The following is a 15766-nucleotide window of genomic DNA, read 5'->3' as shown; positions in this document are numbered from 1 at the left end:
GATTCTAGAAGTCACCAAGAAGATGATGGAGCTGCTGACAGGAGAGGTGAGGAGGATTCTGGGAATTCTGGGACATTATCCAGTAACAGACAAGAGATGTGTCTGGGTGGTGACTGTATCATTGTGTGTGTCAGGTTCCTATAAGGTGTCAGGATGTCACTGTCTATTTCTCCATGGAGGAGTGGGAGTATTTAGAAGGACACAAGGATCTCTACAAGGACGTCATGATGGAGAATCAGCCGCCCCTCACATCACCGGGTAAGAGGAGACTTTATTGTAAAGGAGAGAGCAGTACGGAGGCTCCACCTAGATCCCCCATCATCTGATAAACACATAGAAACAATTAGCCAGATTCAGAGAGAGTTATGCCGGCGTATCAGTAGATACGCCGTCGTAACTCTGAATCTGCGCCGTCGTAAATTTAAGTGTATTCTCAAATTGAGATACACTTAAATCTAGCTAAAATAAGACCGCCGCCGGCGGCCGTATCTTAGCTGTCTATTTCCGCTGGCCGCTAGGGGCGTGTACGCTGATTTACGCCTAGAATGCGTATTTCAGCAAGATACGCCTATTCACGAACGTACGCTTGCCCGTCGCAGTAAAGATACGCCGTTTACGTAAGGCGTTTTCAGGCCTAAAGACATTCCACCAAAAAGATGGCGCAGCCAATGTTAAGTAAGGACGTCGGAACCGCGTCAAATTTGAAATTTTTTACGTCGTTTGCGCAAGTCGTCCGTGAATGGGGCCAGGCATAATTTACGTTCACATCGAAACCAATAAGTCTTTGCGGCTCGTTCAAAACGTCAATCGCGTCGGGTCACGATTCATTAGCATAAAACACGCCCACCTCTTCACAATTTGAATTAGGCGCGCTTACGCCGGCCCATTTACGCTACGCCGCCGTAACTTAGGACGCAAGTGCTTTGTGAATACAGCACTTGCCTCTCTAACTTACGGCGGCGTAGCGCATATGAGCTGTGCTACGCCCGCCTAACAATACGCCGATCTACCTGAATCCGGCTAAATGCATTCAGTCAGTGTGTGTGTTTCCTACAGATGGATCCAGTAATGGGAACCCACCAGAGAGATGTCCCCGTCCTCTGTATTCCCGGGATTCCACACAGGAAGGTCACACCATCCCCCACCATCATCAGGTAGATGAGGAACAATTATTGGTGGTTATGATTTATACACAAACATGTTTATTATAATGAATGTTTTATTCTATATTCAGAGTGGAAACCTCGGGGATGATAATATTGATGTAAAAGAAGAGTATAAAGAGGAGGATGAGGAGTATGGAGGGATGGAGGAGTTTTCAGATGGACACGAGGATATGATGGAGCCACCTAATACCAGGAACCCCCCAGAGAGATGTCCCCGTCCTCTGTATTCCCGGGATTCCACACAGGAAGGTCACACCATCCCCCACCATTACAAGGTCGGTGGGGCGGAGCATCTAGAACATGGACTGGTGGAGATGATGTGTGGATTTTGTATGTAAGTTTATATCTTACAGATGATATTCTCTCTCATTCTCTTGGTTTAGAGTGGAGATCCAATCGATATAGAATTTGAGGTGAAATCAGAAGAAGAAGAGACGTATGTGAGGGATGATCAGCAGTCTATGGAGGAGGATGGAATAACGGGGACATTTATAGAGGAGGACACTCCTACAGAGATCAGCACAGGTGAGACATAACCTTCTCTGCTCTCTGATTGGTCCAGAGTAGGGCGGAGCATAAGGTTTTCTCCAGACGCAAGTTTGGACTGAACCTTTGCTGGCAGCTCAGGCGTTCTCAGAGAACATCTCCTCCCTCATATCTACCTGATCCAGATGGAATCTTGATGGAAGTGAACGAACCCTCTCAGATATATTGATGATGTTTTTCTATTTTTCCAGGACACGCCATGGAGAAACCCTCAAAGGATCGTCTCACTTTATCTCCAGGTTGTAAAATGGAAGACGAGGACATCACAGGAGATTGTGGAGGAGAAAAGACAATGAGCTCCACTATGGATGGAGGACTTCACAGTGTGGATAGACCACGGAATCCCTCCGACTCTAAGCAACCTCGTACTGTGAGGGGTAGGCGCAGAAAACAGAGGAAGAAGAAATTTTCCTGTCCTGAGTGCGGGAAATGTTATGGACGAAAATCAGGCCTTCTCATACATCAACAAAGTCACGCGGGAGAGAAGCCATATCCCTGCCCTGAGTGCGGGGAACGCTTTTCACATGAGGACTATCTTGCTGTGCATCGGAAGCGCCACACAGGAAGAAATATGTATTCCTGCCCTGAGTGCAGGAAATGTTATTCAAGTAAATTAGGCCTCATCACACATCGAAAACTTCACACGGGGGAGAAGCCGTATTCCTGCCTAGACTGCGGAAAATGTTTTTCACAGAAGTCCTATCTTTTCAGACATCAGAGGTTGCACACGAGAGAGAAGCGGCATTCCTGTCCTAAGTGCGGGAAATGTTATCCATGGAAATCGCACCTTCTCGTACATCAAAAAAGTCACGTGGAGGGGAAGCCGTTTCCCTGCCCTGAGTGCGGGAAATGCTTTTCACATAAGTCCTATCTTGCTGTACATCAGAGGTACCACACAGGGGGGAGTCTGTATTCCTGCCCTGTGTGTGGGAAATGTTATCCAAGGAATTCAGATCTGGTCAAACATCGAAAACTCCACACGGGGGAGAAGCCGTATTCCTGCCCAGAGTGCGGGAAATGTTTTTCACAGAAGCACTATCTTGTCAAACATCTGAGGTGTCACACGAGGGAGAAGCCGTATTCCTGCCCAGAGTGCGGGAAATGTTTTTCACTGAAGCACAATCTTGTCCATCATCTGAGGTGTCACACGGGAGAGAAGCCGTATTCCTGCCCAGAGTGCGGGAAATGTTTTTCACGGAAGCACTATCTTGTCAGTCATCTGACGTGTCACACGGGAGAGAGGCCCTATTCCTGTCCTGAGTGCGGGAAATGTTATCCAAGGAAATCAGTCCTGGTCAGACATCGAAAACTTCACACGGGGGAGAAGCCGTATTCCTGCCTAGACTGCGGCAAACGTTTTACACAGAAGCCCCATCTTGCCAGACATCAGAGATGTCACACGGGTGAGAAGCCGTATTCTTGTCCCGATTGCGGGAAATGTTTTACAGATAAGTGCAGTGTCTCCAAGCATCAGCGATCCCACACAACCAGTGCCGATCCTGACCTCCCTGGGGGCCCTAAGCAAGATGACATGTCACATTAAATTTGAGAAACGGAGGGGGGGCGCTGCCGACAGCGAAATGTCAGATTAAAGTTGAGAAGCAGGGGGGTGTTCTGTTGTCGGAAATGACATCTTACATTAAAGTGAGAAGCGGGGGTGCTGACTTCTTACCTCTTCTCCCATGCAGCCAGCGAGTTAAGAAGCCGGGTCATGGGCCGAAAATGACTTCTCACCAGGCCGGGCCTGTAGTAATTTGCGGGGCCATAAGGGGCTTGCATAGTGAGCCTATAGGGCGAATTGGCCCTGCACACAACCCTCGAAGTGTATTAATGTTTCCAGTCTAGGAAATTTCTTCTCTAGGAATCGTACTTCAGAGGTCTCACATACGGAAGAAGCAAACCTTGATGCACACCGTGACTTTGATATTTATGATGTAAGAAACTTTTCATCAGAGAATTAAAGATTTCGAAGTTTACAAATTTGTTTGGCTTTCTTTGTAAAAGGGGGGAGGGGGTGCTATTGGTTCACGAGTCCCTCCTGTGGTGTAGTCTGATCTCCCTTGTACATCAGACAAAACTAACAAGCAGTATATTGGCTGTCACAGTGGTCACATGACCAGGAGCCCATCCCACCAGCTCCTAATCCCCAACCAAAGACCGGGAACCCTGAAACTTCAGAAGATGGGAAGACTCCCAACTCACTGTGTTGAAGATGTAGACAAACATCTGGGGATCTTATTCATCTCCTATGGCGATGCCCAAAGTTACTTTGCTACTGGAGTGAAGTCATAAAAGGTTCCAGGTGAATGTCCCTTTGAACCCTGTTTATTGTTTACTTAGTGTGACAGATCTCGGATACCCCGTATGGGCACCTTCACAAGACCTGTGTCTCCTGTTCTCCAAACGCACCCGCAGCCAGCAGACTCACCATAACCAGCCCTTAACCTCTCCATCACGAGGCAAACCACACAGGTGTTAATGGTTAAACATGCTGAGCATAAAACGCTTTATTAAGTACCAAGTGCCTTTAAACACAGTTAGAGACACTCCCCTTAGCCTTGTCATAGAGGGGGTAGGGGGACAAGGAAGAACCAATGGAAACTCAACACTCAATACAGAAAAATGCCTCACTTTGATAGAGAACTGGATGACGGAGAGTCGCCTTAAACTCAATAGATCAAAAACAGAACTCCTTCTGCTCCATGCAAACTGAATGAGACTTGCTAGGACGACATGGACCCTCCCGCCCATCTTGGGACAAACCATCACCCCTAGCACCAAAGTCAAAAGCCTCGGAGTCATTTTTGACTCCGACATGACAATGGATGCACAAATTGGGTCAGTAGTCAGCGGATCTCACCATCTGCTGCGTCTGCTTTGAAGACTTGTTCCCTTGATCCCGAAAGAAGACACCGCAGTAGTGGTGGGAACAATAATCAACTCCAGGCTTGACTATGCAAACTCCCTTTACCTCTGACTCCCAAAATACCAGATTGCTCGTCTACAAGTCGTCCAGAACACGGCGGCACGACTGGTAATGTGGTAAAAAACCCTGGGAATCAATCACTCCCTCCCTGAGGTCCCTCCACTGGCTGGCCGTAAAGGACCGAGTCGCATTCAAGGCCCTCTGCCTGACGCACAAATGTGTGCAAGGAATCTCCCCCCAATATTTATGTGAGAAAATAAAATACCACAAACCCAATCGCGTTCTTCGATCAACTAACCAAAATCTACTACAAATCCTCAAGTTTAACAAAAAGGAGGATGATGATGGTTTGATGAAGGCACCTTCTGAAGGACACAAGGACATCATGACAGAGCCATCTAAAAACAGAACCCCACCTGAGAGATGTCCCCGAGATTCCACACAGGAAGGTCACACCATCCCCCACCATAATCAGGTAGATGAGGAACAATTATTGGTAGTTCTAAATTTATACACAAACATGTTTGTTACAATGAACGTTTTATTATATATTCAGAGTGGAAACCTCGGGGATGATAATATTGATGTTAAAGAAGAGAATGAGGAGTATAGAGCAACGGAGGCACTTTCAGATGGACATAACTCAGGGCAGGTCTCTTCAGGATAGCAGAAGGACGCTCCAGAAAAAGGGTAAAGAAAGAGGCACCTTCTAAGTATGAACTGTAGAAACTTTATGGTACAATAAATAAAAACACTCACATTGAGGTTAAAAACGATCAGCATGAGGAAAAACCTGCAGCGGTGTGTCTCCTTGCTCGCTGGTTCAACAGGCTGTGCCACTCAGGAACCCATAGGAAGCCGTCCGCCGACTGTACACTCTGTGGCTCAGATGGTAATGCAGAGGCCCTCGTGGACCACAGCGGCGTCTGACTTCAACGTTTCCGAGGCTGCACGAGCGCCTCAGACCTTACTAAGTATCTCTGGAAAAGTAGGACATTGGAAATCTTGGTGTCACTAGGTATCTTTGGAAAAGTAGGACACTGGATATCTTGGTGTCACTAGGTATCTCTGGAAAAGTAGGACACTGGATATCTTGGGCTCACTAGGAATCTCTGGAAAAGTAGGACACTGGAAATCGTGGTGTCACTAGGTATCTCTGGAAAAGTAGGACACTGGAAATCGTGGTGTCACTAGGTATCTCTGGAAAAGTAGGACACTGGAAATCGTGGTGTCACTAGGTATCTCTGGAAAAGTAGGACACTGGAAATCTTGGTGTCACTAGGTATTTCTGGAAAAGTAGGACACTGGAAATCGTGGTGTCACTAGGTATCTCTGGAAAAGTAGGACATTGGAAATCTTGGGGTCACTAGGTATCTCTGGAAAAGTAGGACACTGGAAATCGTGGTGTCACTAGGTATCTCTGGAAAAGTAGGACACTGGATATCTTGGTGTCACTAGGTATCTCTGGAAAAGTAGGACACTGGAAATCGTGGTGTCACTAGGAATCTTTGGAAAAGTAGGACACTGGAAATCGTGGTGTCACTAGGTATCTCTGGAAAAGTATGACACTGGAAATCTTGGGCTCACTAGGTATCTCTGGAAAAGTAGGACACTGGAAATCTTGGGCTCACTAGGTATCTCTGGAAAAGTAGGACACTGGAAATCTTGGGGTTTACTGGGTATCTCTGGAAAAGTAGGACACTGGAAATCTTGGGCTCACTAGGTATCTCTGGAAAAGTAGGACACTGGAAATCTTGGGGTTTACTGGGTATCTCTGGAAAAGTAGGGCACTGGAAATCTTGGGGTCACTAGGTATCTCTGGAAAAGTAGGGCACTGGAAATCTTGGAATCACTAGGTATCTCTGGAAAAGTAGGACACTGGAAATCATGGTGTCACTAGGTATCTCTGGAAAAGTATGACACTGGAAATCTTAGGGTCACTAGGTATCTCTGGAAAAGTATGACACTGGAAATCTTAGGGTCACTAGGTATCTCTGGAAAAGTAGGACACTGGAAATCGTGGTGTCACTAGGTATCTTTGGAAAAGTAGGACACTGGATATCTTGGTGTCACTAGGTATCTCTGGAAAAGTAGGACACTGGAAATCGTGGTGTCACTAGGTATCTCTGGAAAAGTAGGACACTGGAAATCGTGGTGTCACTAGGTATCTCTGGAAAAGTAGGACACTGGAAATCTTGGGGTCACTAGGTATCTCTGGAAAAGTAGGACACTGGAAATCGTGGTGTCACTAGGTATCTCTGGAAAAGTAGGACACTGGAAATCGTGGTGTCACTAGGTATCTCTGGAAAAGTAGGACACTGGAAATCTTGGGCTCACTAGGAATCTCTGGAAAAGTAGGGCACTGGAAATCTTGGGCTCACTAGGAATCCCTTTGGAAATAGAACAATCAGAGTCTGGAGGTAGCTAGAAATCTCTCAGAAATTGGAGCAGAAGGAGTCTTGTGTAAAAACAGGTGTCAACAGAACTTTACAAGTTAAAGCTTTGGAACTACATGTACCAGCATGCCTGCTGATCTTTGGAAACAGACGAGACCAGTAGCAAAGCCGAAAATATATGTGAAGATCCACCTTTAGGAGATCATTGAAAACCCATCTCTTCAGGAAAGCTTAGCCCACCTCCATCTAACAACTGTGGAGATCTCTCTCATAACGAGACAGGAAGTCTCTAGAAAACAGGAAGTGATGTCAGGTATAAACAGGAAGCGATTTAAACTACAGACAGGAAGTTCCAGGTGAGAGGGGAGTCGAGCGGAAGTAGAGAGAAGACATTGCTGGAAGTGGCAGCAGAGGAGGTAATAAGATCTTATTTTCTATTTACACCCAGTAACCTCCGTCATGTCCGTCCTCTTCCTCCATAGTCACTGTGACGTCTTTTATCTCCAGAAGATGATGATACACACATATATAGTGTGGAAACCTATATGAATTTTGAATATGCCATAAATCTGCGTTGGGGCCCCTTACATCTCCTTCTCTAGACTTCAGATTGGTGTCCCTTCTCCAGGCATAGAGCCTAAATGAGCTCTCAGTTTAAATTATATGAATACAATCAAGGAGCATCAAAACGAAAGGTGACCAAAGTCTTATAGATGGTTTTCTGTAGAAAGCAGCAACAGCCTAAGTAGAAAAGCCTGTCCCCTGCCAGCATGCTCTAGAGGAGGACCCTTGCTCTCTATGTGGAAGCAGTGGTCTCTCTAAGCCGACACCCTGTTTCTTTTTATTAGGGAGGAACCCGTAGGACTGTGATAACTGGTACTGTTGCATTCCCCCCTGTTGAGGGATGCCAAGATTTTGAACATCCCTTTCTATATATGTCTCTCTCTATGTTGTCATCAACTTTCCCTGAACTGTTTGCCACTATGGAAGCCATGTGTTGGCACCTCTTCCCCCAGCCCCATGAGATGTATGATGGTGGACGTCACAGCTGGAAATTGAAATTTATGACGTCAGAGGACACAGCCAGGAGAGGGGATTTATGATGTCGGAGGACACAAGCGGGAGTGGAGATTTAGAATGATGGAAGACACAGTTGGGACTGGATAATTATGACGTCAGAGGACACAGTTGGGAGTGGAGATTTAGGATGGTGGAGGACACAGTTGGGAGTGGAGATTTGGGATGGTGGAGGACACAGTTGGGAGTGGAGATTAAGGATGTCAGATGACACAGTTGGGAGTGGAGATTTAGGATGTCAGAGGACACAAGCGGGAGTGGAGATTTAGGATGGTGGAGGACACAATTGGGAGTGGAGATTTGGGATGGTGGAGGACACAGTTGGGAGTGGAGATTTGGGATGGTGGAGGACACAGTTGGGAGTGGAGATTTGGGATGGTGGAGGACACAGTTGGGAGTGGAGATTTGGGATGGTGGAGGACACAGCCAGAAGTGGAGATTTATGACGGTGGAGGACACAGCTAGGCGTGGAGACTTATGACGACGGAGGACACAGTCAGATGTGGAGATTTATGATGGTGGAGGACACAGCCAGGCGCAGAGATTTATGACGGTGTAGGTCACAGCCAGGCGCAGAGATTTATGACGGTGTAGGTCACAGCCAGAGGTGGAGATTCATGATGGTGGAGGACACAGCCAGAGGTGGAGATTTGTGATGGTGGAGGACACAGCCAGGCGTGGAGATTTATGATGGTGGAGGACACAGCCAGAGGTGGAGATTTGTGATGGTGGAGGACAAAGCCAGACGTGGAGATTTATGATGGTGGAGGACACAGCCAGAGGTGGAGATTTGTGATGGTGGAGGACACAGCCAGAGGTGGAGATTTGTGATGGTGGAGGACACAGCCAGAGGTGGAGATTTGTGATGGTGGAGGACAAAGCCAGACGTGGAAATTTATGACGGTGGAGGACACAGCCAGGCGTGGAGATTTATGACGGTGGAGGACACAGCTAGGCGTGGAGATTTATGACGGTGGAGGACACAGCCAGAAGTGGAAATTTATGACGGTGGAGGACACAGCTAGGCGTGGAGATTTATGACGGTGGAGGACACAGCCAGACGTGGAGATTTATGACGGTGGAGGACACAGCCAGAAGTGGAAATTTATGACGGTGGAGGACACAGCTAGGCGTGGAGATTTATGACGGTGGAGGACACAGCCAGAAGTGGAAATTTATGACGGTGGAGGACACAGCCAGAAGTGGAGATTTCTGACGGTGGAGGACACAGCCAGGCGTGGAGATTTATGACGGTGGAGGACACAGCCAGAAGTGGAGATTTATGACGGTGGAGGACACAGCCAGGCGTGGAGATTTATGATGGTGGAGGACACAGCCAGAAGTCGAAATTTATGACGGTGGAGGACACAGCCAGGCGTGGAGATTTATGACATTGGAGGACAGTGTCGGGAATGGAGATTTATGACTGTGTAGGACACAGCCAGAAGTGGAGATTTATGACGGTGGAGGACCCAGCTAGGCGTGGAGATTTATGACATTGAAGGACAGTGTCGGGAGTGGAGATTTATGACGGTGGTTGACACAGCCAGGTGTGGAGATTTATGACGGTGGAGGACACAGCCAGGCGTGGAGATTTATGACGGTGGAGGACACAGCCAGGCGTGGAGATTTATGACATTGAAGGACACCGTCAGGAGTGGAGATTTTTGACGTGGAGGACACAGCCAGGTGTGGAGATTTATGACGGTGGAGGACACAGCCAGGCGTGGAGATTTATGATGGTGGAGGACACAGCCAGGCGTGGAGATTTATGACGGTGGAGGACACAGCCAGGCGTGGAGATTTATGACATTGAAGGACACCGTCAGGAGTGGAGATTTTTGACGTGGAGGACACAGCCAGAAGTGGAGATTTATGACGGTGGAGGACACAGCCAGGCGTGGAGATTTATGATGGTGGAGGACACAGCCAGGCGTGGAGATTTATGACGGTGGAGGACACAGCCAGAAGTCAAAATTTATGACGGTGGAGGACACAGCCAGAAGTGGAGATTTATGATGGTGGAGGTCCCAGCCAGAGGTGGAGATTTATGATGGTGGAGGTCCCAGCCAGAGGTGGAGATTTATGATGGTGGAGGACACAGCCAGGCGCAGAGATTTATGACATTGGAGGACAGTGTCGGGAGTGGAGATATATGACATTGGAGGACACAGCCAGGCGTGGAGATTTATGACATTGGATGACAGTGTCAGGAGTGGAGATTTTTGACGTGGAGGACACATCTTTGAGTGTAAATCACAGTGCAGTAGTCTGTAATATGTAATGTACAGTATAGGTTATAGAATGTAAAGATCACATATAGACCACAAAGCACAAGATACAGAGTGCAGAGTTCAGGAGAAAGAGCCAAGACTAAGCACAGATAAACAGCTCAAAACAAAACTGACTTTCTGATCCAGGGAGCAAAGGGGTTAGAGGCTCCTGGACACCAAACACAGAGCAAACATTAAACTGAATGTTCCTCTGTGTGTAATCCAACTTGGGGCCGTTCTTACATGATAGAAACCCTCATATTATCCCCCATACACCCCCATCCTAATATTGTACAACCAGTACAGTCCTCATCATTCTCTGTGCTAAACTTTTGGTCTACAGGAAACCTGTATACATCACATGACCAATGAGGATGGAGGAGGGCCGGAGTCACATGACTGAGAAGATACTAAACCTCACCCTGGAGATCATCTACCTGCTGACCGGAGAGGTGAGGAGGATTCTGGGAGATCACATGACATCACTCTTATCTCTATTAATAAAACACAGACCTGACCGGAGAGGTGAGGAGGATTCTGGGAGGTCACATGACATCACTCTTATCTCTATTAATAAAACACAGACCTGACCGGAGAGGTGAGGAGGATTCTGGGATTCTAACATGATCTTCCTATTGGTTCCCCAATACAGAGATTTCCTCTTGTGAAGTCAGGTGATCACATGACCATCACAGTGCCTCCATGTGACTCCCTAAAACCTGAGAGACACAACATGGAGAAGATTCTAGAAGTCACCAAGAAGATGATGGAGCTGCTGACAGGAGAGGTGAGGAGGATTCTGGGACATTATCCAGTAACAGACAAGGGGTGTGTCTGGATGGTGACTGTATCATTGTGTGTGTCAGGTTCCTATAAGGTGTCAGGATGTCACTGTCTATTTCTCCATGGAGGAGTGGGAGTATTTAGAAGGACACAAGGATCTCTACAAGGACGTCATGATGGACAATCAGCCGCCCCTCACATCACCGGGTAAGAGGAGACTTTATTGTAAAGGAGAGAGCAGTACGGAGGCTCCACCTAGATCCCCCATCATCTGATAAACACATAGAAACAATGTATTCAGTCAGTGTGTGTGTTTCCTACAGATGGATCCAGTAATGGGAACCCACCAGAGAGATGTCCCCGTCCTCTGTATTCCCAGGATTCCACACAGGAAGGTCACACCATCCCCCACCATCATCAGGTAGATGAGGAACAAATATTGGTGGTTATGATTTATACACAAACATGTTTATTATAATGAATGTTTTATTATATATTCAGAGTGGAAACCTCGGGGATGATAATATTGATATTAAAGAAGAGTATAAAGAGGAGGATGAGGAGTATGGAGTGATGGAGGAGTTTTCAGAAGGACACAAGGATACGATGGAGCCACCTAATACCAGGAACCCCCCAGAGAGATGTCCCCGTCCTCTGTATTCCCGGGATTCCACACAGGAAGGTCACACCATCCCCCACCATCATCAGGTAGGTTGAACCTAGCCACTAGAGGCCTCGTAGTTTTGATACCAGTAATAGGTAGGTGGCACTTAGAGTTAAGTCAAAGTGACTGGTGTGCCTAATGTCTTACATCCCCCACCATTCCCCCTGGTTTCTGGGGACTCTAAACATGCCTCTGGGGGGCACCACACTGTTTTGACTGCGGGTGACATAAGTCAAGTGTCACCGTCTCTTGCCATCATTATGGTGACACTCTTCTTTTATGGCCTACTATTTGCCTTTGTAAACTTCATCTATCAAATCATTCTATTTCTTCCCTCCCCCTCTAGAGGCAGATGGGTGGACTCCCACTCCAGGTGTCTTTGAGCCATGTTACCCTCCCCACCCAACCCCCCATTTGTACAAATTTTCCCCCCAATTCTTTATTGGATGAAAGATATTCGCCTGAACCCACATAATCTCACATAGTGCCAAAGTGATTAAATATCCACGAGAAGAGATCTTCCATCCTCATGGAAAGATCTTTCAGACCCAACTTAGTGAACAATCACTACCCACAAGTTAGTCATGCTACGACCCCCCCCAAGCCAAAGCTTGAAAATATAAGATGGTATTTATATATATCTCCTGCAATCAGGCTCATGTGACGCCTGACTGCAGGAGATAATGACGACTTAATACTGCCGGAAAACACCCGCTGGTGGACACCGGTACTACAGCCCATGGATCTGACAGTGCCACCAGCAGGTGAAATCCTTTATCACAGATCCTGGCTGCAAGAAGACACCCGCTGGTGGACACTGGCTACTGCGATCCACGGGACCAACAGCGCCACCAACAGGTGAACTTTTTTCTGACACTCGTGCTCTATTGTCTGTGTGGACTCAACAAGATCTTGTTTTGGTTTAGGGTGAAGATCTGATTATAATAAAAGTTGAGGGTGAAGAAGAAGAGACGTATGTGAGGGATGATCAGCAGTCTATGGAGGAGGCTGAAATGACGAGGACATCCATAGAGGAGGACACTCCTACAGAGATCAGCACAGGTGAGCCGTAATAAATTCTTCTCTTATCTCTTCTCTGTTACTGCTCAATGATTGGTCCAGAGTTGGGTGAGAACTAAGCAATAAAACTTTAGGCCTATGGTGACTTGTTCTATGGTAAAGGGTCTACAAGTCTGAACGTTGACCCTCTTGTCTATCAGAGATCACATGACCCAGTGCCTAGGCTTGTGGTTGTGTAAAGAGCACGCCCCTCCCAGTCCCCATTGGTTCCTGCTCTTCTGACAAGGCTGTGTAAATGTAGAAGTGATCTGGGAGGAGGACCAAAGGACCTTTGATGGGGGGAAGAGTCCCAGCTGGTTGGGCCCTCCACTAGGGCTGGGCGATTTTAGGCAAATCTGAGATTTACAAAAAAAAAAACTTGACTCACGATATGAATTACGTTTTTCTTTTTTCCCCCATGGACACCGCGCCGGTCCTATGTTTTTAGGCGAGGCCGCGGCTTCCTGGGAAAAGGCAGCGGACTAGGCCGAAGCCGCAGCCTTGCCTAAAAAACCCTGCCCGCAGCTCGCCACGATCCTGTGAAAAGGGCGAGAGCGGCATCACAGCCTTTTCCCAGGATTGCGGCGAGTTGCTTGCAGGATTTTTTAGGCGAGGCCCGGCTTTGACCTAGTCCGCCACGATCCTGGGAAAAGGCCGCGGACTGGCCGAAGCCGCGGCCTCGCCTAAAAAACCTTGCCCGCAGCCCGCCGCGATTCTGGGAAAAGGCCGCGAGCGGAGTTCGGCCTCGTGCTCCTTTCCTAGGATCGCGGCGAGCTGCGGGCAGGATGCTTTAGGCGAGGCCCCGGCTTTGACCTAGTCCGCCGCGATCCTGGGAAAAGGCCGCAGACTAGGCTGAAGCCGCGGCCTCGCCTAAAAAAACCTGCTCGCCACGATCCTGGGAAAAGGCAGCGAGCGGCGTCCGGCCTAGTCCGCCGCGATCCAGGGAAAAGGCCGCGAGCAGCCTCTCTGCCTTTTCCCAGGATCGCGGTGAGCTGCAGGCAGGATTTTTTCGACGAGGCCCCAGCTTTGGCCTAGTCCGCGGAGCGCCAACCTATGGGAAAAAAAAATCAAAATTTTTTTTTTCCCAGCCCTAACCTCCACAGAGAACATCTCCTCACTCGTATCTACCTGATCCAGATAGAATCTTGATGGAAGTGAACTAACCCTCTCATATCTATTGATGATGTTTTTCTATTTTTCCAGGACAGGCCATGGAGAAACCCTCAAAGGATCGTCTCACTTTATCTCCAGGTTGTAAAATGGAAGATGAGGACATCACAGGAGATTGGGGAGGAGAAAAGACAATGAGCTCCACTATGGATGGAGGACTTCACAGTGTGGAGAGACCATGGAGTCCCTCCGACTCCGAGCAACCTCATACTGTGAGGGGTGGTGACGGGATTCAGGTGGAGGGGAAATTTTCCTGTCCTGAGTGCGGGAAAGGTTTTTCCCAGAAGTCCTATCTTTCTGCACATCAGATAATCCACAGAGGCGAGAAGGCCTTTTCCTGCTCCGAGTGCGGGAAATGCTATCAACGAAAATCCGAACTTGTCAACCATCAAAGAATTCACACGGGGGAGAGGCCGTATTGCTGCACTCAGTGCGGGAAATGTTTTTCCCAGAAGTCCCACCTGTCTGTTCATCAGATTTGCCACACAGGGGAAAAGCCGTATTCCTGCCCCGAGTGCGGGAAATGTTTTGCCTATAAATCCACTCTTGATATGCATCACAGGTCTCACACCGGCGAGAAGCCGTTTTCCTGCCCCGAGTGCGGGAAATGTTTTTCGTGGAGGTCACAGCTTTCTAAGCACCAGAAGTTTCACAGGGACGAAAAGCTGCATTTTTGCCCCGAGTGCGGGAAATGTTACAGGCTGAAATCAGAACTTGTCACACATCAAAAGTCCCACATGGGGGAGAATCCACATTCCTGCACTGAGTGCGGGAAGTGGTTTCTGTGGAAATCGGAACTGGTCAGACATCAGAGGATTCACACGGGGGAGAAGCCGTATTCCTGCCCTGAGTGCGGAAAAAGTTTTACGCAGAAGTCCTGCCTTTCCAGACATCAGAGAACTCACACAAACTCTGAGACGTAGTAGTGTCCCGAGTGCGGGAAATGTCTTCTATATGGATCCTATTTTGCCGTGCATCAGAGATCTCACACAGCGGAGAAGTCGTATTCCTGCCCTGAGAGCGGAAAAAGTTTTTCGCAGAAGTCCTGCCTTTCCAGACATCAGAGAACTGACACAAACTCTGAGACGTAGTAGTGTCCCGAGTGCGGGAGGGGGCGAGCAGGAGAGTCAGGACGCCCACTAACACACAGCTCCTTTCTCTATCTGCAAAGTAGAGAGCGTTCTGACCTTCCTGCTCGCCCCCTCCCCGATCAAGAGGCTTTCTCCACACCAGGGAGAAAGCCTCCCATTACGGTGTGGAGTTACAGACAGAAGAACAGGAAGTGAGAATTTCTCAGAAGAAAAAAGGACATTTAAAAGCAAAATGGAAGGATGAGGTAAGTGAAGGAGGACTGCACTAAGGTAAAGGAAGCTATTTAGGGGAAAAAATTCCTTTACAACCCATTTAAATCAGTTGAAAACATGAAGATTGATATTTTATATGTCTATTATGTAATCAATAAAAAAATATTTTTTCTTTGTTCCTTTATGAGTGCTGCTTCATATAAAAATATATATTAGTTAATGCCTTCCTTCCCTTCTCCTCTTAGCTTACCTGATATCTTTTTCTTCATCGTTCCTTTTTTTTCTTTTTGGATTAGTTTTGTTTGTTACTTTTTCAGTGTTGCATCCAATAAAAATATGTGTATATAAAACAAAATATATATACAGTGATATAAAGATCTATATAGAGGAATCAGGACCTCC

The 15766-nt window shown here is 47.6% G+C and overlaps 1 protein-coding gene and 1 pseudogene across 1 annotated transcript; both read left to right on the top strand.

Moving 5' to 3' along the window:
- The first annotated feature begins 223 nt into the window (after positions 1-223).
- LOC120910751 (gastrula zinc finger protein XlCGF57.1-like) lies at positions 224-3271 on the top strand. The gene is made up of 2 exons (XM_040322484.1): positions 224-258; positions 1904-3271. The coding sequence occupies exons 1-2, from the start codon at positions 225-227 to the stop codon at positions 3253-3255; spliced, it is 1386 nt and encodes a 461-aa protein (XP_040178418.1). The 5' UTR covers position 224; the 3' UTR covers positions 3256-3271.
- A 10825-nt stretch (positions 3272-14096) lies between these two features.
- LOC120909721 lies at positions 14097-15241 on the top strand (annotated as a pseudogene).
- The last annotated feature ends 525 nt before the right edge of the window (positions 15242-15766 follow it).

Source organism: Rana temporaria, chromosome 8 (genome assembly GCF_905171775.1).
Source record: "Rana temporaria chromosome 8, aRanTem1.1, whole genome shotgun sequence".
Classification (NCBI taxonomy): domain Eukaryota; kingdom Metazoa; phylum Chordata; class Amphibia; order Anura; family Ranidae; genus Rana; species Rana temporaria.
Note: the sequence above shows the minus strand (reverse complement) of the source record. Positions and strands in the feature narration are given on the sequence as shown.

Coding starts and splice junctions, on each gene's coding strand:
- LOC120910751 (XM_040322484.1), top strand. CDS start 225: ATGATGGAGAATCAGCCGCCCCTCACATCACCGG. Junction 259..1,903: donor GCCGCCCCTCACATCACCGG/GTAAGAGGAGAC, acceptor CTATTTTTCCAG/GACACGCCATGGAGAAACCC.